A 22,002-nucleotide genomic window follows, 5' to 3' on the forward strand; every position below is an offset into this window, starting at 1 on the left:
ATGTCATTGTTTCCTTCTGCTTATTAGTACTCGGCAGCCCAGGAGTGGCAGCACCCACCATGGGCTGGGCCCTCCTCCATTGATCACTAATTGAGAAAATCCCTTACAGCTGGAGCCCAAGGAGGCATTTCCTTAGCTGAGGCTCCTTCTTGTGATGACTCTAGCTTGTGTCAATCTGACACACAAAATCACCCGATACACTGGTTCTTACTCTTTTTTTTTTTTTGACTCCACAGTCTTCTATTCTGATTTTTTCAGATAGATTTTCTCAGAGATACTCAAAGACCAGTGTGTGCTGTCTCCTTTCCTTTCTTTATGTGCTCAGCCCCTCGCCTCTATTCCTGTGTAAGCCATGCATCTCCCGCCCAGCCTCTGCTGGCTCCTTCCCAGTTATTATTGTTCTCAAAAGCCTTAAAGTAATAATTGAAGAATTTACTTATTTGGATATTGTTTCATTTTGTTAATGCTGTTGAAAATATATTCATGTTATTTTTATTTTTGACCATTAAATGTGTTTTGTGATGGAGGAAAAAACATATTTTGAAAAACAATTCCTTGTTCTTTCTTCATTGTTAAATATTGAGAGATCAAGTAGGGTTAAGTAGCTGCATCTATTTCTATTCACAGTCATTGAGTAAAATAAACCTGGCTCGATGATGGTTTGTGTTCATTGCCAACTGTGAAAATATAGAATCACCTAAGGGATAAGTCTCTGAGCTCATCTTTGGGGGTGGGGGTATCTATCTTAGATTAGCCTCTGAGAATGACTGTGGAGGATTATTTTGAAAAGGGTATTTGAGGAAGACTGTCTCCATGTAGGTGGCATCAGTCCATGGTCTGGGATTCCAGAAAGTACAAAGAAGAGGAAGTGAGCCAGGCCTAAGCATTCATTGCTCTTTGCTTCTTGAGTGTGGATCACTCTTCTGTCGTTATGACTTTCCTGTATCGATGGGAAACAGCCTGTGATTTGTGTCCTTTGAATCTTTTCTCCCTAAAGTTGTTAATGTCAGGGTATTTGAGCACAGCAGCAGAAAAAATTACCAAGGTTGTCTTAGATATAGTAAATATAATATTGGGTGAATTATAATGTAGAAGAAATAAAATAAACACTAAAGACTAATTAATTTTATTAAAAATATGTCCTTTTCAGTGGGGTGTGGTAGCACATGCTTTTAATGCCAGCATTTGAAAGGCACAAGCAGGTGATATCTGAGTCTGAGGCCAACCTGGTATACAGAGCTAGTTTCAGGACAGCCAGAGAAACCCTGTCCTGAAAACAAAAATAAATTAAAATTATGTAGGCAGCCAAAAATATTCAACATCCCTATCTCATTCATTTCCTTCATTTTATAGACTTAAGATGTAAGAATATCAAATTATATTAATGAAAATATTAAACATATTCATTTTCCCTTTTTTCTTTTAATATTTAATTTTCAGTGGGTTTTATCAGTTACCATCATCTCCATTTTCAGTCCAGCCTTTAGTTTCTCTAGATCATTTAATGCAGTGTTGGAGTGTTTCAGTAACACTTTTGTTTTTAATGTGAACATTGGTGGAAAAAACAGTGCCCTTCCAAAGGGACCTGTGTTCGATTCTCAGCATCCACGTGGCAGTTATAAGCTGTCTTCAGGTTTTGACTGCTGTGAAGTAACACCATGACCATGGCAACTCTTAAAAAAAAAAAAACCATCTAGCTGGGTGGATCACTTTCAGTTTCAGAGGTTCAGTCCATTATCATCATGATGGGGAGCATGGTGGCAAGCAGGCATACATGGTGCTGGAGTAGCTGAAAGTCCTACATCTTGCAGGCAACAGGAAGTCGACTGAAGGTCACATTGAAGGACACTTGAGCAAAAGAGACCTTAAAGCCCTTGCCAACAGTGACACACTTCCTCCAAAAAGACCACACCTCCTAGGAATGCCACTGCCTTTGGGAACTACTTCAGGTCAGCATATCAGTCATCTGTAACTCCAGTCCCAAAAGATCCAATGCAAAATCCAGTCCCAAAAGATCCAGTGCACTCCCCTGGCATTTTCAAGCACTTTACATATGTGGTACACATATACACATGCAGGCAAAACCCCTGAACTAATAAGTTAAAAACAAAATCTCAAAAAAGAAATAATACAATCACAGAAACAAGCATTATCCTAATATCAATGTCAAAATATACCAAAGGGATATTGCCTGAGGTCTGAAAATTATTGCCCATAATCAGTACCTATATCCATCTATGCTGAAGTATAAGGAAGACAGCTAGATGATTATCTAAACAAGCTAGATTTTTAACTATAGGACATTTATTTCCCAGTGCATATAATCTTTATAATTACTACTAATAGACAGGGGTGAGTGGCTTTTATAAAATTATATATGTTTACATATCCATACATGTAAAATTGTATGGAGCCGCAGCTGGGTGTGACTGAACGATAACTCATCTCTAATCTGTTTGAGAAGTGATTATGGAATGGCTGGTCCTATGGTAATTGTTAATCATGACACAGTTTCTCGACAATAAAATCCTAGTTAAATAGATAATATATGACACTTTCATGAGTTAGTTTAGCCATTTGGTTAAAATATAAATTGTTCCATGTCTGTCCTGGTTTTTCATTTATTAATGCCATCTGGTGGATCATCTGTGTGACAATCTCAGAAAACTGTTCAGAGAGCTGAAATCGAGTGCATGTTTGTATACAATACAGAACACAAGTGTTCCTCGCCAAAAAGTAAACAGACGTCACAGACTTAATAGAAAAACATGAGATAAATCAATGATAAATAATCAATGATAATTGTGTTTTTGATACTAAAAAGAAAAAGAAAAACACTCAAGACTATGAACTCTAAGAGTTGGAATGTCCTGTAGATAACCACTTTCTCATTTTCACAGATGAGGAATATAATTTCTGTTTTTGAAAACTCAATACTGTTTCTAGCATGAATGGTTTGACAAATGGTTAATACTTCTCTGAAGGCCATTACACTTCAAGGGTTTAGATTTAATGTGACATTTCACACAAAGCAGACTTGTTGATTATGTAATAAGTAATGTGTATTGCATTATAATTGCTCTCAATGGTTGTGAGTGTTCATGAAGAATGACTTGAGTAAAACACATCAGGCCATTATCCTGCTCCTAAAGGAATCTGCACACCCATCAGGTGGCAGAGTATTTTATTTTCAGATAAAATAAGAACTAGATGGGGAAACAATTATCAAGGCTTTCCCAATGTTCACCTAGATCATTTTACTCTATATAAATCTATGGTAATTAAGTTTTAATTGTGAACTTCATGCAATCTAGAATCACCCGGAAGGAGAAACTTAAGAGTTGTCTAGGTCAGGTTTACCTGTGAGTATGTCTTGTCGTGGCTGTGAACTGATGTGGAAAGACTCAGCCCATTGTGGGTAGCACCACTCCCTAGGCAGGAAATCCTAAAAGATATTAAAAGAGAAGAAATTAAAATGCACATGAACATGTGTGTATTCATTTTCCTCTGCTTTTGATGTAGATATGATGAGAGCAGCCATTTCAAGTCCCAAATGCCTCATGCAGAAGAATGGACTTTGTCCTGGAATTGTGAAGTAAAATTATTTTCCCCCTTGAGTTGCTTCCCCTGCCCCAGATATTTTTTAAAAGCAACATAAATTAATCTGGGATAATATCTATTAATCATCTATCTAGATTTATGTGGGTGTATGTTTGTGATAACTTTTGGAAACATTTATAATTAGTTAAGGGCTTCACTGATTTATACAATAAGAAAGGATTAAAATCAATGAATGAAACAGTTGTGCTGATGTATAATTCACAATTTATATTCTGTAATTCTAGTCTGTGTTTACTCTTTGTGAAGCAGTGCAGAGCTGTGTCCCTGGATGTATCAAACCCATCTCTTTACCAAGACATAGGAAAACATAGGGGCTTGTTTGGCTTTTGATTTGAATATATGAAAGATAATAGATTTCATCACATCTGTTTCTGGAATATTGCTAAGAAGATTTCTATAGAAGCAATAACCTTCCCTTGTGATCTAACTCAAAGTTGCAAGAGAGTATCAGAAAAATAAAAAAAAATAAAGTTTAACTTAAGCACTTTTGCTCTCCTATACCTCACCACAGTAAGAGATGTTCACTAAAGACAAAGGAAGCCCTATAAACAAATAGACCATTAATTTTCAGAAGAAAATGAATAATACTTCATACAGTCAATTGTAAACAGCACATTAACAGACATTAATATCAGTGATTGATAAATTTTGAACTGACTATTTAAAACACACTGCATTTTCTCAGATGGTGTGGGAGGATTGTCTGTATTCTGTCAATCATGTTTTAAATAAACACTGATTGGCCAGGCAGGAATTATAGGTGGGTCAACCAGACAGGAAGTATAGGTAGGGTAAAGGAGAACAGGAGAATGCTGGGAAGGAGGAAGCCCATTCCTTCAGAGTCCTATCTCAATCACCTAAGAAGCAAGATGTGACCTGCCTTGGTGAAAAAGGTACCTAGCCATGTGGCAAACATATATAGGAACAATGAGCTATATAAGTTATAATAGCTAATACGAAGCCTGAGCTAATGGGCTAATCAGTTTATAATCTTATGGAGACCTCTGTGTGATTTTCTTTGGGGCTAAAGGGCTGTAGGAACTGGGCAGGACAGAAACTCCAACTAGCAGGCCCTCATGATACAGAATCTTAAAAGAGCTACACTCAGATGTTTAACTAGAAATTTATCTTAACATTGTGCTCACTAACAACCATTCTGTTTGGCACCATGACTGACAGATGCCTAGGATGCTCAGTAGTTTCTCTTAAGTGTTTCTTTGCTGATAAGAATGGAGAGGCACTGTAGCCCCTGGGAGTCACCAGTTCTAACTCACGAATTCATTGTCACTTTTTAAAAAGTAGCCCAAATTTCCATAACTACAAACAACACTTGCAGTGATTAATTTTATCTTTTTCTCTAGTTTAAATAAAAATTCCTCAATGATATTTCAGTTACTAACATAAATAAAAGAGAGAATCCGTAGGGAGCTTTAAACATCTCTTCTAACAGAAATCAAATGTTACAGACTTGCTCCTAATAGCACTCATAATGGTTGTCTGGGGCTTTGCTTGGAAGCCCTCCATAGGATGCTGTGGTCAGAGATAACTTTGGGGAAATGAAATACAGAGACAATTCTTTTGTGTCTACTTTGTGTCCACGTGACTGGTTCCATAGAACTCATATGGCACCACACGGGAATAAGAAAGATGATTCAGGCAGGCGGAAGCCATACTATCTTTAGCAGCACAGTGTAAGTAAGGACTCATTGGTTCTGTGTTAAAAGACCTCTGCAGTTGACAGGTTTTCATACATATGGTTGAAAGAGAAGAGCGTGGTGTAGGCATCTCTATACTTCAGGTGATAAAGTAAATTTTAGTGTATTGTAAAGCTTTCTGTACTGTTATTCTACAGACGAGGGAAGCAAAAGCCCTTAATTGAAATGTTACTTTTTACTTTCAGGGTTTATAAGGCAAATTATTCTTGCTGCTCTTAGAGGCTCTGAAAAGGCAGAGCTTCAGATGAATGTGCCACTAACTAGGCACTGTTCTGAGTGATAATCACTATCCTCAGCACACCCCGGGAACACATTGGATGATTTTAATAAAAATCCCAAGAGTGTGGTGCTCTGTAGTCTTCCTCCAAATTTATACTAACACATATTTCAGGTGAGAATTGATGGGTATCTCTTTAATAACACATTACTTCTATAAAGAAGAAATGAGGGCTCATTCTATTGAATCCAGAAAGTATATTTTTTTAAGAAATGCAATAAATTTTAATTTAAAGTTGTTTCCTAGTAAACAGTACAGTTTCTTATAAAATTTGTGGCATTAGACTTACTATTTAGATCATTATAATGTATTGCAGTATAATAAACAATTTCTCCCTTGAAAGGTAAGACCATAATTCGTGGGAATAAATCAAACATCAAATCCAAGTGTTTAGTCTCATAAAATTCATCTGCTGGAAGAAATTGAGCTTTGCTTCCATTGTTTCTTTCATTAGACAAAGATTCTCTGAGTTTCATACAGAGCTGTATATGACACTCTGACTTTTCTCAGTATCAGTTGATGGAAGAAAACATCAATAGCCCAAGAATGGAAACTAATTTGAGAGACCCCATTTCCCTGTTAGACTGAGCTGAGAATATATGATGTACAGGCATTGTAGCCTTCTCAGTTTCTGAGATTCAATGCTTCTTGAATTCTTCCTGGAATTTAAACCAGAATGGTACCATCAGTAGAAATATCTCAATAAATATTCGTGGTTTAACTGGTAAGTTCTTTAAACTCTAAGTGTCTTTGGATATTGTATTTCAAATCAGTTTAGAATGTACCTTTAATTTAATTTGAGAGATCATTTTGATCAATTGCCCAGCCTGACCTTAAACTTACCTTGCAACTCTGTCAACCTCAAACTTTCAGTCCTCTCATCTCAGGTTCCTGAAAGGGTGAGATTACAGGCCTGTGTTATGAGACCTTGTTTAGAAACATACTTTTAAAATTCTACATTAGCTATGATATTCTCTGATTACTAATACTCACAGTCAAATTAGCTCATTCTTTTGCTTAATATTAAAAAGACAACAAGAAATTGTTGCTTGTGTACCTAATTTCTATTATTTGCTCCAAGTATATTCATTTGTAAATATGTAATTTTATGTATGGGTGAATATACATGGGCTCTTAGTGTCTCATAGACAGTTTATACATATATTATGGCATGTTGATATATAAAAATAATAAATGTTCTACTCTATGTGAGATATGGATTAAATGAGTAACTTTTTTATTAAAAATAAATTATCACATAAGCATCTCCCTCAATAAAGGGGCTGGCACACGAATTTCATGGGTGCCAAGCATGTATTCTGTACTGAGTTTGGTTTAAATGTTGTAGATCATCTTTCCTGTTGTAAGCCCTTTGAAAAATGATACTGAATATACCAACAGTCAGACGAGTGATACCCAATGCTTCTCTGTGTTAATTTCAACAATTGTAAACAATGCGAAGACAGCTAAACATCCTACTAGTGTTGCCATCATTTAGCTTTGCCTTGGTGAAGTCAAAGAAAAGCAAAAGTGCATCTGCAAGTCATTTAGCATTGATCAGAACACAAAAATTTAATTTCACTTAATCAGAAAATCAAACATAATGAATTAGAACTGTGAGTTCTTTCAATTGCCCTTCCTCCAATTTCATTATTTATATTTGAGTAAAAATTAAAGTTAAATAGAAATCAAACTCAATATCTTAATTATACAAAATTCATTCCATTGCTCAGTAGCTACTGTGTTTAATGGAAATCGTATTGGATAGTATAGAGAACGTATTGTTCTCAAGGTATCAGAGAAACTGTCCCACAACACAAAGCCAAGTACTGAAGACACTAAGAAGCAAAAGTAAAGAATGTTAGAAATGAGGCACTTGGGGGATCTAAAATTATTAATTTTAAAAAATGCAAAGAAATTTATGTTAAATATGATGATTACAAATGGCTACAAAAATTTTTTTGAGATTTCTTCAAAGACATCAAAGATTCACAGGGAAATTATAGCTTGTAAACTAGGTTATAAATGGTATCTTCTGAAGTCACTCAGTCAAAGGGCTGTGAACCCTGCAGGGTTTCCTGTGGCTTCCAACAGTCAGAATAGATGAAATCATTTTGAGATAAATTGATTTAAATATTTGAGATTTTATAGAGATGAAATGGTGTGTGTGTGTGTGTGTAAATTTAAAATAAAAATTGTCTTATTTTGAATCTTCCTTTTCTGACCATTAACCCCCAATGCATGGCAAAACTGAAGTTTCAACTTTATTTTTTAAATGAAGATTCTAAAGATATTTGGTTCAAGAAAACTTTTCTCTGGTGGAGACATTTTGGTTTCCTTCACAATAATTCATTACTGAATTATTTTAGAAATGTTGAAAGAATATTGACATTCTAAAGCAAAACATACTGGACGGGGTTTAATTTTTTAATTCAGCCAAGGAAAACAACTTTGAATCAATTATCCACAGTTTTCAATGTATAATCAAGAATTTTGACAATATTTAGCTGTTGAACTGCCAAGCTATTAGCAACCAAGAGATGTGATTAGGCATCCATATTAATAAACACCTGTCACAATACCATAACAGATGCTGTGAAGACATAGCTAATACAAAATATAAATTTAAAAATTCTGGACAAAGTCATCTACAGTATGGGATCTAGATTAAATCTAATGATCATTATCTCATATGTCTTACTCAATACAGTGGCTTATTTATCCTACTCAAATTGAATGGCATTTTATTAAAAGTTGCTAAAAGGCTTTCATGGAAATAAAGCCTATAACAAAAGCACTAGAAATAACTCATTATCTTTACATCAGCGAAACACAAGAGTATATTACGTGTGTCTGGGAATGTGAAGTACACACTCGGGTATGTTACCAGATTTATGATTGGTTATTTTAAAATGCATGATGGCTCAGAACTAGTGCTCATAATTTTGATTGGGTGTCTTATGTGTAACTTACAAAGGTATGTAGTAGTTTTGATTAAAGTGATATGTGGGTGGGAGAGATGGCTCAAGAGACATCCATGCCTGCCGCCATCCTAAAGACCTGTATCGTGGAAGAAGAGAAGAAACTCTTACTAGTTCTCTTCTGAACTCCACACATATGTTGTGGCCTCCACATATACGAAGACATAATCATAAACAAACACATACACAAGGAAATAATTGTATAATTTTATTTAAAAATTAAAGGTGTACTTGTTGGGTGCCTACAAATACAGTGATTGCCCTAATAAAATAAACCAATTAAAACATATTTCTCTTTGTTTAGGAGATAAATTCATGTAAATATACACAGCACATGCAAATAAGCAAAAATTATTTTAGAGAAACAATTACATGTAAGACCTATATTAGATCAAAAATATATCTATGAACATTAAACTGAGGGATAATAATTGTTTAATTATTTTCTTATTATAACTTCAAATATATAAAAATTATCTCAAGCACATTTGTATGACATTCAATCAAACATCAGGGAAGGCCTCCTTTGGTCAAATGTGTCAAATTATATAAGTATTTATCTCAATTCGTTCCAACAATACATGTGAAGATCATTCTTTGACAATGGGTATTTTATATTTGCACAGTACTTCCATAACAATTGTCTATGTAGCTCTAGAAATTATTCTGAAAGATGGGCATGATAAACATGATCCTCGTCTTAGTCATGATACAATTGATACTTAGATTCAGTAGTGTTTACTTCTATAATTATCTAAAAAGTGCTCTAATTCTAATTTTTCTTCTGATCCCTGTCACCTCCCTTTGAAGTATAGGAAAGTTTTGAGAAAACACTGTGTTATATTCCTCTCTCTAATGTGTTTGAATATTAAGCCTAGTGTTGACGCTTCTAAAAATCTACTTATTTTTATTTTATTTGTTTGAGTGTTTTTCCTGAATGCATGTCTGTGCATCAGTGAGTGCCTGGTGCTGGAGAAGGCCAGAGATGGTGTTGGATCACTTGGAAATGAAATTGCCACCATGTGGGTGCTGGGACCAAAACATGGGTCCTATTCCAAAGCAGCAAATGCTCTTAACTACTAAGTGCTTTCTCTAGCCCTCTCTGTATTGTGATTTTTATTGGTTTACTTGTTTTTCTCTTCTCCTTGTCCCTTATTTGTGTTTACTGGAGCAAAGTATTAGTTATCATAGTCATGCAAATGATTATTTGCACATCTTTTCCTTGCTTGTTGGTATCTACTTAGTTAAATGTATTTAATTTGTTAAATCATATCTAATTTGTTAAATGTCATTTTCTTTCCCGGTATTATAAAAATGTATCCAACTGAAAATGTAATATTTTAAAGTAAACACACCAGCTGTCTGAATCTGACCTTTTACTCTTATTGCAAACTCATTTTGTTGGTCAAAGGGTAGATGTTGGATCAAGGTTAGAATTCAGCATAATTTTGTTCAGTTTAAAGAAACAGTTGAGGCAGCTGGCAACACAACCAAAAGCATCTTGTTCCTCACAGTATAAATGCAGTCAAAGTCAGATAGTTCCTAGCCAAACTGCAAAATCAATTTCTGCATCAAGTAAAGTTATATACTAGCTGCCCATCAAGTCTTTACTCAGCTATTAGTTTCCATAATTACACAGTTCATAGCAATTTGTGATTATAAATATGGTTTATGTCTACTTAATCATTTTACTTCTTTTTCAAAAGATTTTATAGGTTTATGTATCATGCCTCCTACATATATCTGTGCACCAAATGTGTGCCTGGTAACTACAGAGACCAGAATAGGGTGTGGATGCCCTGGAATCTGAGTTACAGAGAGTTGGGAGCTAACATCAGGATGCTGGGAATCCAACCCAGGCTTCTGGAAAGGCAGCCAATGCTCTTAACTACTGAGACATTTCTCTGGTTCCAATTTGATCTTCTTGTCTGATTCTACTTAGGTTTATCATTTATTAGCATTATGTTTCATTATTTAAGAAATAAATTAACTTTTTAATATACTTTCTGTGGATCGGTCTTGAAAAGCTCCAACTGAGCTATTTTTCCATTATTATTTTGTTTTGTTTTTGAGACATTGTATCAGTCTGTAGCCTAGTGACCTGAAACTATTTCTTGCTAATAAAACTTAAACTTCTGCCTACCATTCTAAGGTCTGTGATTACAAGGAAGAGCCACCATGACCAGAATTCCAGTTACTTAAAATGTGAAAGTTATTTTTTCTTTGTTGTCTTCACTGACATATTGCAACTCCATGTATTCTGAATTAATTCCAAATTTGAGATATTATATTTCCTGTAATTACTGTAGTCTTCTCTCCAAACTAATATTTTATTGTTTTTGACAGTTTTAATTTTCTCTTATACTTTTGCTCTCTAAAACCATATTTTTTCTATTTATTTGTTTGCTTGTTCAATTATCTTGATTATCTCCTTGCAAAAGTTTTGAGTTTAACAGAGTCAAGTGATTAAGGAAAATCTTAGTCCATAGTAAAAAGTACACAATGTTGCAGAATATTAGTTTAACTTTATAAAGATGTGTTACATTTGTTTATGTTGCAGAATATTGATTTAACTATGCAAATGTGTGTTATATTTGTTTATTCTGCATTTATTTAATGATGTAAAGATGTGCTGCTTTGTCTGCCTAAGACACCTGACTGATCTAATAAGAACACTAGATGGCCAATAGCTAGGCAGTAGAAAGACAGGCAGGGATAGTGGGCAGAGACAATACATAGGAGGAGGAATCTAGACTCCAGGAATGAGAGGACAAAAAAGAGAGGGAAATACATGGAGCCATAAACCAGGTAGCTGCCAGCAGGAAGAAGTGAGAATAGGACATAGAGAATAAAGGTCAAAAGCGCTGAGACAAAATGCAGGTGAAGAGAAACAGGTTAATACACAAGAGCAAGTGGGAGGAGCCTATGAAAAGGCCAGGCATTCATAATAATAAGTCCCTATGTCATGATTTGAGGGCTAGAGTTCCCAGAAAGCCTGCTACAACACAATAAATAAATTTAATGAATATTGAATGAATGGATAGATGGAAGAACTACCTTTCTACTTTTATACTTGGACTTAAAATAGATCAGAGAAGACACTGAAAGCCAGAAGGTCCTGGTCAAGCATTATGCAGACATTAAGAGACCATGGATGCCAGCTGAGAATACTATATGAAGCAAAACTTTCAACCACCACAGATAGACAAAACAAGATATTCCATGACTGAGACAGATTTCACCAATACCTAGCCACAGAACCAGCCCTATACAAAGTACTAGAAAGAAAAATCCAATCTATGGAAGTTAGCTAAATCCACAAAAACACAGAAAATAAAATATCTCACAACAGAAAAAGGGAAAAACACACAATAACTTCACCAAAAAAAAACAAAACAAAACAAAAAAAAAACAACCCTGAAGTAACAGGAACTAAAAATCACTGTTCATTAATATTCCTTAATAATAATAGACTCAATTCACCTATAAAAAGACACCAGCTAACAGATATGAAAACAGAATCCATCCTTCTGCTGCATACAAGAAACACACTTCAATCTCAAAGACAGAGATCACCTTAGAGTAAAGGGTTGGAAAAAGTTCTCCAATCAAACCGACCTAAGAAACAAGCTGATGTAGCTATCCTAATATCTAAAAAAAAATAGATTTCAAATTAAAATCAATCAAAAGAGACAAAGAAGGACATTTCTAATTAGTCACAAGAAAAAAAACAATCAAGAGGAAATCTCAATACTAAACATCTATGCCCCAAATGCAATGGTGCCCTCATATGTAAAAGAAACACTACTAAAGTTTAAGTCACACACTAACCCTCACACACTATTAGTGGGAGGATTCAACATATCACCCTTAACATTGAACAGGTCTGCCAGACAAAGACTTAACAGAACTAAAGGAACTAACAGATGTTATGACTCAAATGGACTTAACAGACATGTATAGAACATTCCATCCAATCCAAATATATATGGGTAACAAAGCAAACTTCAACAGGTACTAAAAAAATTGGAATAATACATGGATCTAATCTATATGGGAAATAGAAAAAGACAAGATGTCTTGAGTAAATTGGGAGTATGGGGATCATGAGATAGGGAAGAAGAGGAGTAAGGAGGAACAGACGGGAGTGGAGAAAAACATATAGCTCAATAAAAACAATTTTAAAAAAGGAGACATTTAGGACCTGAATGGTCTTCCCATGGGGACAGGCTTTCATCTTACCAATCCATGCTGTGGAGAGTAGGTAACATGTATTCTTATTTATATCTAATAAATCACCGCATAAAGAACCACAGCACATATATACAAATAATTACTAATAATTTATGAATTAATTCGGTCTCTATAAATGGATAATAACTTATCTGGAAGAGTCTTAGTGAGATAAAAATCTTTCATGATTTACACATAGTAGGGGCAGTATATTAATTTGGGGCTGTGAGAAAGATAAAAGAAACTGATAGTGTGTGATAGGATCAACATAAGGCCAAATCAGAAATACAAGGTTTAATTGACCCCCAATATGCTTCTTTCTGAAGTAAATCCAGCTGTGAGTTTAGGAACATTAGTCTTTGTGTTGGAACTAGAGCTCACAGTCACTTCTACTCTGTATTCAGGGCTAGCTGTGCACATCAACCACCAAATAGTCCACGGGGAAAAAGTTCCTTAGTTTGTAAAATACTGGGCAATGAAAAATTGTCATCATGCATCATATAAAAATGTCTTTGAAATCTAATGCCAATCATCTTTTTAATCAACAAGGAAACAAATATGTGCCTCTATTTATACTCAGTGGGGTGAGGGATATAGTGAATTTGATGACAGCATGGGGCGGGGAAAGAAAAAGAAGTTAAAGAAAAAATATATATGGAGTTACTGAAGAAGGAGGGAGGCTATGTCCAGGAAGAAGCAGAGAGAGAGAAGCCCAAGAAGAGAGAAAATAGTTGTATCTAGGAGGTATTTGAGAATGGCATGCATGTGGCCAAAGGTCATCAGAGATCTGTAAATTGAAGTTCAATACATCCCATAGCCATGAACCAAATGATATCAGAGGTGAGAAAAGATGATATAATTTGTTCAACATAGGATTAGGCAAATCCATACAGACTCATGCATTTCAAAACGGTCCTACAAGCACCTGCCTTTCCTGCTTCTACATGTGTTCAGGATTCTGTGCCCAGAACACTCAGCCCACTAAGCTACCATTTACATTGCACAGGCAAGGTGAACATGACATTTGAAAAGAAAAATAAGTGAACACTTGCATTTGATGGTCCTTTGGAAACATGATTCATGGGGAATAGACGGAACTAAAAGATGTGGAAGTGAGCAGTCAGGGGACAAAGAAGAATCTGCTATTTCCTGCCCTTCAAGTGCCTTTCATATTTCTTAAAAGAATGGCTACATTTAAATAATAAGTTATTCTTTTTTTCTTGCAAATTCTTATTATTAATTCTATTATTATTGATGATGTCTGTGACAGGGTTTCTTTGAGTTTCAGTTTGGATGTCTCCTCTGTACCTTAGTTCCTTTCCATTCTCAAAAGCCCCTAAAATGATTCCTAGCATCTGTGCTCACAGGAATAGCTGCTTTTGGTTGTTTTGTGACTTGCATAAAGCTTCCTGCCAGCATCTAAATTGAGGAGCAATAAAAACACGTCCTTATGATCACTCCTAGTCTCTATTTGGAACTAATTTAGAATGAGAGAAGAATGATATAGGATAGATAATTATAATGTTGAAAGTTCATGCATATTAAAAAATTAGAATAAAAACATTTTAGGATATTCATCTGTTGTATAATTTTAGTTATTTAAAGATGATTATCCTTTAAAAATTTGACCTTTCTCATGAACCTTCAAAAGAAAGAATATTTTTTTCTTATTTTTTTCCATCCCTCATGTATGCATTCTAATTATCCTTCTCTTTTCAGCAATGCCTGAAAGAACTAAAGATAAACAATAAAAGTCACAGTCACGATGTTTATTTCCAGCTTGGGTATAGGAATAATTTAATTTATCCCTGAAATGAGTATCTTTAGAAGAATTTTGATAGGGAAGTCCATGGTTGATCTCATTTCTGCTTTCTCTGCCTCAAGATAATCCAGGAAACGTAGGAGACAGCCGCCTAGCAAGCTTGGTTCTTAGCCAAGTGAAGACACGTTTTCTGTTACTCTTAAGTAGAAAGTAATAGCTGTTGACCAATGTACAGAGAAAATGGCAGGATTGCTCAGAAGAATGCCATACTATCTATTTTCTCTGCTTTGGTTGACTGAAAAGACTTTTAAAAAGGCAAGGCATTCAGCTATGATTTTTAAGTATTAGTATCCAAAATAGAGATATAGTGAGTTGTTCTGGAAAATGAAAATATCAAAAAAAAATTGTCTTATCAGGATTGGGTCATAACTGACATTGATAATTCATTTTATAGCTCTCATGGCTAAATGGATTTATAAATGATATCATCTTATTTTGACTAAACTGGTGGTTATAGTTAGCATCCAGTGTCAACTGTCTAGGTTTTGAATCATGTTGGGGATGGAGACAAACTTCTGGATATGACTGAAAACATTTCCAGGAAGGATTAATTGGTGACAATACAGCATCCCATGGATTGAACAAAAGGACAAAGGGAAAGACCCAGATCAGGGCTGTCCTCTCTCTCTTCTGCTTCTGCTCGCCGAGAGGTGAAGAATCTCCTGTGTCATAAACTCCACGATGTTCTGCTTTACTGTGTATGACTAGGCAACCATGGGCTGAACCTGGAATCCCCGAGCCAATGTTTCTTTCCTCCTTACACTCTTTCCACTAGGGATTTGTTCACTCTCATGCATAAGGCACTAGGGTGCTCTTCCTTCTAAAGTGGGACCTGTTTTTTGTTTTCTTAGGAAAGAAACTATGGGTTGAGGATAATTGAAAGTCCAAGTAATGGTTTCAATATTGACAGATTCTGAATTTCTAAGAGTAGATGGTCGTAAGTCACAACATAAGTAATAATCTAATAAAATGGAAAGAAGAAGGTCGTTAAAATCTGTTGCCAAGGAGATAGCATCATTAATACCAGTTTTATATTTTCCCCTAGGGAAATATTGAGGATATTTTAAGATGTTGTCATTAGTGAGATATTTAAAATATTGTCCATCTTTACTTGATTCATTCATTTTTTATTGTTTCATATGTTTGTTTGGAATGTAGGTAAATGGGTTGGTTTAGTTTTGGTTTTCTTGGGACACTGTCCAATTATGTAGTCTTGGCTGTACTGAAACGTGATATGTAGATCAGGATTGTCTTAAAATCGTAGAGATCTGCCTGCTTTTGCCTCCAGAGTACTAACATTAGAGGCATGAGCTATTTTGGCCAGCTTATTCAATCCCTTTGTAATTAATGTATGTGTTTTATGATATACTGACCTCACCACCACAATGGAATACACATGTGGACTGTAAAAGTTGAACATGTGACATTCACTCATTCCCTGACAAAATAGACTAAGTAAAGCCTCCTCTGCCCCAGGAAAGCAGTTTGGCTAAAAATCACAAAGGTTTTCTGCTTTGAGAACAAAACTTCACTGGGAGGAAGGAATGCTTTGGGATGCAGGCTGCTAGCATAAGAATATCGTGAAGTTGAGCACAGTACTACAAAGATCCTAATTTCAGATTTCAAGAAAATGTCATCTTTTGCTTTTAGAATGGGGGACTTATTTAGTACCAGTGTGTAAGCAACTGATATAAGCTTTATGAATTTTGCTCCGATAAAGTCAAAGGGATTCCTATTTTACTCAGAGTCCTATTCCTGACATGTCCTGTTTGTTTCCTCTAAATGACCCCACTCCACTGAGATGGATGCTTTATGGCACAGTGCACGTTCTCAGAGCAGAACTCCTAGAATTGAAAGAACATTTCCAGGCAACAGACAAGGGCAATCATCTCAATTGACTTTTGAGTGCTCACAGCCCATCAAATTTTTAAAAGAATGCCGGCAAAACTCTGAGACCAATTTTCAGAAAGAGTAAACTGATTGAAACAAACCTCAAGAGCAAGAGAATGGTTGTTCTGGGTACCCATATGGCCTGACATCCTGATCTGTGGCACAGGCGGGATCACAACAGTGTCTCTCATGAAATAAAGAGCAGAAATAATAGGAAGAAAGGAACAAGGGAGGTAGGGAGGACTATAGACAGGGAATAGAGGGAAGGGGAAATGAAAAGGAGGAAGAGGCTAAGCAGCTGGTGGTATAGGAAGTATTGCTGACAATCTTGAGTGAGTCGCCATCCTTCTCATGGTTCATACTCATCACAAAAATGGGGACATCAGCAAAAGGGCAGAGATGATGACTCTTTGGATCCATCTTTCTAGATGGCCTCAGCCTTCTCCATGTTGGTTAATACTCCAGTAGTCTAGTCTCCACAACATACTAGGCACCAGCATCACTCCATTTGATTTTGACAGGATCTTACTTCTGGAAGGTGAACCTGGCTTTTCTGTTGACGCCAAGTCTCCCATCCTCAGCCTTGACTATGCAAAATTTCTTCTTCATCTCTCCCTGAATGACCTCCTTTCTTGCCATATTGCTATGTGTTGTATTTTAAGGGAATCTGATTGGCAACAAGAATCACGAGTAGCACCAGGACAATAGATAGTCATGACACAGTTAAGATAATGTATTGGGAAGAAAAGTTCCCAACACACACAATGTGTCCCTGGATAATCCCGTTTGCCTGTGACTCCTGGGTGCCACCTTCATCACCTCTGTTGTCAAAACCAAGAAAAGACCATAAGTAGATAGCAACAACTGATTATAATAGGGAGTAACTTTCACAAAAACATTGAGAAAAATAGTAGTCAAGTCAGAAAAGAATAAACCCTTAAAGAAGCATCTCCTAGAAGCCCATAGGATGGATGATTATATAAAAACTTGCAGTCAAGTGGCTTTCTCACAGAAGGCAATTCTGACTTCCTGGTGGTGACTCTTGAGGATGATGACAGGCTTGAGGATGAACACCCAAATACCCTACCTCCTAGTACCCAGAACCTGTGAATATCATCTTCAAAGAAGATGCAAAGAAACTTTGCAGAAGGCATTTTGTTAAAGTCTGTGTGATGAAACAATTATCTGAGTAGTTTCATATTGCTTGGATCGCTACAGGAGGGAGTAGGCAGAGAACAGAGTAGATTATTATGTATCAAAAAAAAAGGCAGTTGCTGTAGTGACACGCACTTAACGTAGAAGAAGCACAAGCTGAGGTCTATGAGACACCGTCTAGGCTATGACTAAGGGTTGAGGATGGATCTTCTAGAAGACACGAATCCTGCTAAAACTTAAATCCCAATGTTGAAATTGATGTTGGATTTCTGACCTCTGGAAATGTGCAATAATAAATCTATGTTGTTTTAGAGCCCTTGAGTTGCTTTAAAGTTGGTGGTTATTTGTTTCAGTGGCAGTAGAAACATAGAGAAAATGTGTGAACAATGAAGAAATCTGATAAAAAGGTAAAAACAATGTGTGAAATAGAGGATTCTGTGACCACATGAAAAGTGCTTGTTCCACTATGTCTTCTAAACTGGCACCACCAGAACAGATAAAATGACTATTGTTTTCATCACTGTTAAGTGCCACAGTCAATGCCATGGTCATCAGTTGTGGTATAATAAACTGTACTGGTTATTCTCAGATCTCAAATCTAAGGCCCGATCCGTCCATGAACCAGAAGTCAACTGGGTACTAATTATCATCACTGTTACTTAGATATTTTTGTGACTATTCCCTTTACTTTTAGACCCAAGCCAAACAAGTAGAAAATAACAAAGAAAAAGAAAATGCCAAATCGCTGTTGTAAAAAAGTTGACCCAAGGAGATTGCTTATTCCGGAAATATTGGCATTGGTGCATGTGAATGGATAATGTCGCTTTAAGAAGACTCCCCTGAGACAGTGGGTGGTAACCTGTAATGTGTGAGTTTGCCTTCACAATTGCTTAATGTTGCATCAAGCTTATCAGTGGGATTCTGGTCCAGAAGGGCACATGCGTTGAGAACACCGAGGATGGTACCTTGTGTTGTGCTCCAGAGTACTACCTACTTGCCCACTTGTCACTCAGTTCAAAGTTCTCTGTACTCATCTTTTGGAGAAAGGTGAAAGAACTTTGAACTTCTAAGAACCTATTCTCCATTTAACAGGGCACAGGTAATGTCTAACAGCAGAACATGCACAATGTATGGCTATAGAAACACTTAAAATATAAATAAATAAATAAATAAATAAATAAATAAATAATTAGTGGCACTCAAAACCCTCCCAGCTCCACCCAGCTCCACCCAGCTGCACCCAGCTCCACCCAGCTCCACCCAGCTGCACCCAGCTCCTCCCAGCTGCACCCAGCTGCACCCAGCTGCACCCAGCTCCTCCCAGCTGCACCCAGCTGCACCCAGCTGCACCCAGCTCCACCCAGCTCCTCCCAGCTGCACCCAGCTGCACCCAGCTCCTCCCAGGTGCACCCAGCTGCACCCAGCTCCTCCCAGCTGCACCCAGCTCCACCCAGCTCCTTCCAGCTGCACCCAGCTGCACCCAGCTGCACCCAGCAGTACCGCGTGTAAGACTGAGTGAAATCTTTAGCGTGTAGAAGATGATAACCACAGAGTGAACCTTATTATTCAAAGTATTTCCAGTACAAATTTAACAAAAAAAAATCACAGGGAAATATAAAAAATTTTGTTTTGCATTAAGAAAAATATCCAGTTACTTTTTTTGTGTGAATTACCTTGTTTCATTCACAATTTGAAAATAAATAAGCTTTGCTAAAGGATCCCTTCCTTTCAGCCCTACTTTTGTCCCTTACCGTAAGAGTTTAGGTGTGCTCATTTAATTGTGTCATTTTCCCCCACCACCAAATTCACTTTTTCTGGGATCTGATATAATGCTAAGAGTTGAAGGGATATTGGAAAATTGAAGGCAATGAGAGAAAAAAGGGGCTTACGTGTGTCTCAATTTTATAAAAAATTGTGGATTTTAGTAGTGGAATCTCTACAGCCTATATCCACACTCTCTCTGTCTCTCTTCTCTCTGTCTCTTCCCTCTCTGTCTCTGTTTCACTCTGCTCTCTCCTTCCTATCTCTCTCCTCTGTCTTTCCTCTCTGTCTCTCATCTTTCTGTCTCTCTCACTTCTCTGTCTTTCACTCTCCTTTGTGTCTTTCCTCTTGTTCTCTCTGTCTTCTCTCTGTCTCTTACACACACACACACACAAACGCACACACACGGCAATAGCAAGAGGAAAGTGGTAACATTAAATTAACTATTCCCTCAGCTAGATTTCAGGAGTTCTTCTGAAGTAAGTCCAACCTATTCGTGAACAAATGCAGTGCTGAGTAAGAAAAACTATAATTATTTTCTACAAAGCAGAACCTTTATAATTTCTGTTCTTAATAATTGGCTCTCTCTGTCTGTTATTGCAATTACAAAATAAGAAAGGGAATTGGCTTTGTGCCCAACCGGAACATAAGTCTTACAGTTTCAGCTATATTGGCTGGAAGACCATGGTTCTTGCAGTTTTTTTTTTTCTGTATACTGATGATATCCAAAATTTTAAATAGCTTTTGTTTCTGTTTTGTTTTGTTTAGGGTGATGATAGACTGAAAAAAATCATTTATAGGATTTTGGTATCCATGGAAATATACGCAGAGGCAATGCCAAGAGCTTACCAGTCACTCTCTTTCCATACAGTTGCAGGAGGCTGCATTGGGAACTTGGATGAGAGGGTTCTTATCCTAACATTACAGTCTCCTCTAAGCTTTTGGGGCCTCTTGTGTTTTAGATGACTGGAGGATGTTGATACATTAAGGAATGGAGATCTAGAGCCTAAGAGACCCCCGGGTTCCCAAAGTACTCATTAACAGTGACATGGGAGAAAAAAAAAGAAAAAAGCCTGAGACTCATGGAGTGAGGGACGCCGCTGATTGCTGGGGCCGCGCGACCAGAACGCAGTGATGAAGCCAGGTTTCAGCCCCCGTGGGGGTGGCTTTGGTGGCAGAGGAGGCTTTGGTGGTGACAGAGGTGGTAGAGGAGGACGAGGCAGACGAGGAGGCTTTGGCGGAGGTCGAGGAGGATTTGGCGGAGGCCGAGGTCGAGGTGGAGGTAGAGGCTTCAGGGGACCAGGAGATGGAGGAGGAGGTGGACGAGGTGGAGGCTTCCAGTCTGGGGGCGGCCGGGGTGGAGGTGGGGGCCGGGGAGGCTAGAGAGGAAACCAGTCAGGGAAGAATGTGATGGTGTATCCACATCGGCATGAAGGCGTCTTTATCTGTCGCGGAAAGGAGGATGCCCTTGTCACAAAGAATCTGGTGCCTGGAGAGTCTGTGTATGGGGAGAAGAGAGTCTCTATTTCAGAGGGAGATGACAAAATTGAATACCGAGCCTGGAACCCCTTCCGTTCCAAGCTGGCAGCAGCAATCCTGGGCGGCATAGACCAGATCCACATGAAGCCAGGGGCCAAGGTGCTCTACCTTGGGGCAGCCTCAGGCACCACTGTCTCTCACGTCTCTGATATCGTTGGCCCGGACGGTCTGGTCTATGCAGTTGAGTTCTCTCACCGTTCTGGCCGTGACCTCATCAACTTGGCCAAGAAGAGGACCAGCATCATTCCTGTGATTTTAGATGCCCGACCCCCACACAAATACCACGTGCTTATCGCCATGGTGGATGTGATCTTTGCCGATGTGGCACATCCAGACCAAACCCGGATTGTGGCCCTGAATGCCCACACCTTCCTGAGGAATGGAGGACACTTTGTGATTTCCATTAAGGCGAACTGCATTGACTCCACAGCCTCGGCAGAAGCTGTGTTTGCATCTGAAGTGAAGAAGATGCAACAGGAGAATATGAAGCCCCAGGAGCAGCTGACACTTGAGCCCTAAGAACGGGACGACACTGTGGTTGTAGGTGTGTACAGGCCACCTCCCAAGGCGAAGAACTGAAACTCGGAGCTGTCTGGATTCGAAGAAATGTGTGTTGCTACTGTTGCACGTGTATTTTTTTTTCTATTAAAAGACTCATCTGTCAAAAAAAATGACATGGGAGTAGAAGATTGAGGCTACTTTGATTGCATTTTCATAGTTAGACCAAATAATAAATATGAGACATAATGAAAACTATCATTTTAGACTGGAGTCCCAAAGATTCTTTTATAACATTGATCACCCCTAATGATTGCTAGTGGACTGAAATCTGATCATAACCTAGCTGGTTTCCCAAGGACTTTTAGAGTCTTCCAAACTTTCAAATGGCAGTTTTCAAGAAAAAGGTACCTTCAGAGGAGGCAAAATAGCCCCAGGAACATTTTATATGTGAAGAATGGAAGAGCCTGTATCCTCTGCTAGAGTCAGGTATCGCTCTTCATCATTCAA

The 22,002-nt window shown here is 37.4% G+C and overlaps 2 protein-coding genes across 2 annotated transcripts in view; both read left to right on the forward strand.

Annotated features, from left to right (window-relative positions):
- The window catches only part of Ctnna3 (catenin alpha 3), a 1,259,162-nt gene that overhangs the window by 1,170,454 nt on the left and 66,706 nt on the right, over positions 1-22,002 (forward strand). The window lies entirely within an intron of this gene.
- LOC130861830 (rRNA 2'-O-methyltransferase fibrillarin-like) lies at positions 20,590-21,513 on the forward strand. Its single transcript, XM_057751056.1, has 2 exons — positions 20,590-20,725; positions 20,891-21,513. Exons 1-2 carry the CDS (start codon positions 20,590-20,592, stop codon positions 21,511-21,513), a joined length of 759 nt encoding a protein of 252 aa, XP_057607039.1.

This window comes from Chionomys nivalis, chromosome 19 (genome assembly GCF_950005125.1).
Source record: "Chionomys nivalis chromosome 19, mChiNiv1.1, whole genome shotgun sequence".
NCBI lineage: Eukaryota > Metazoa > Chordata > Mammalia > Rodentia > Cricetidae > Chionomys > Chionomys nivalis.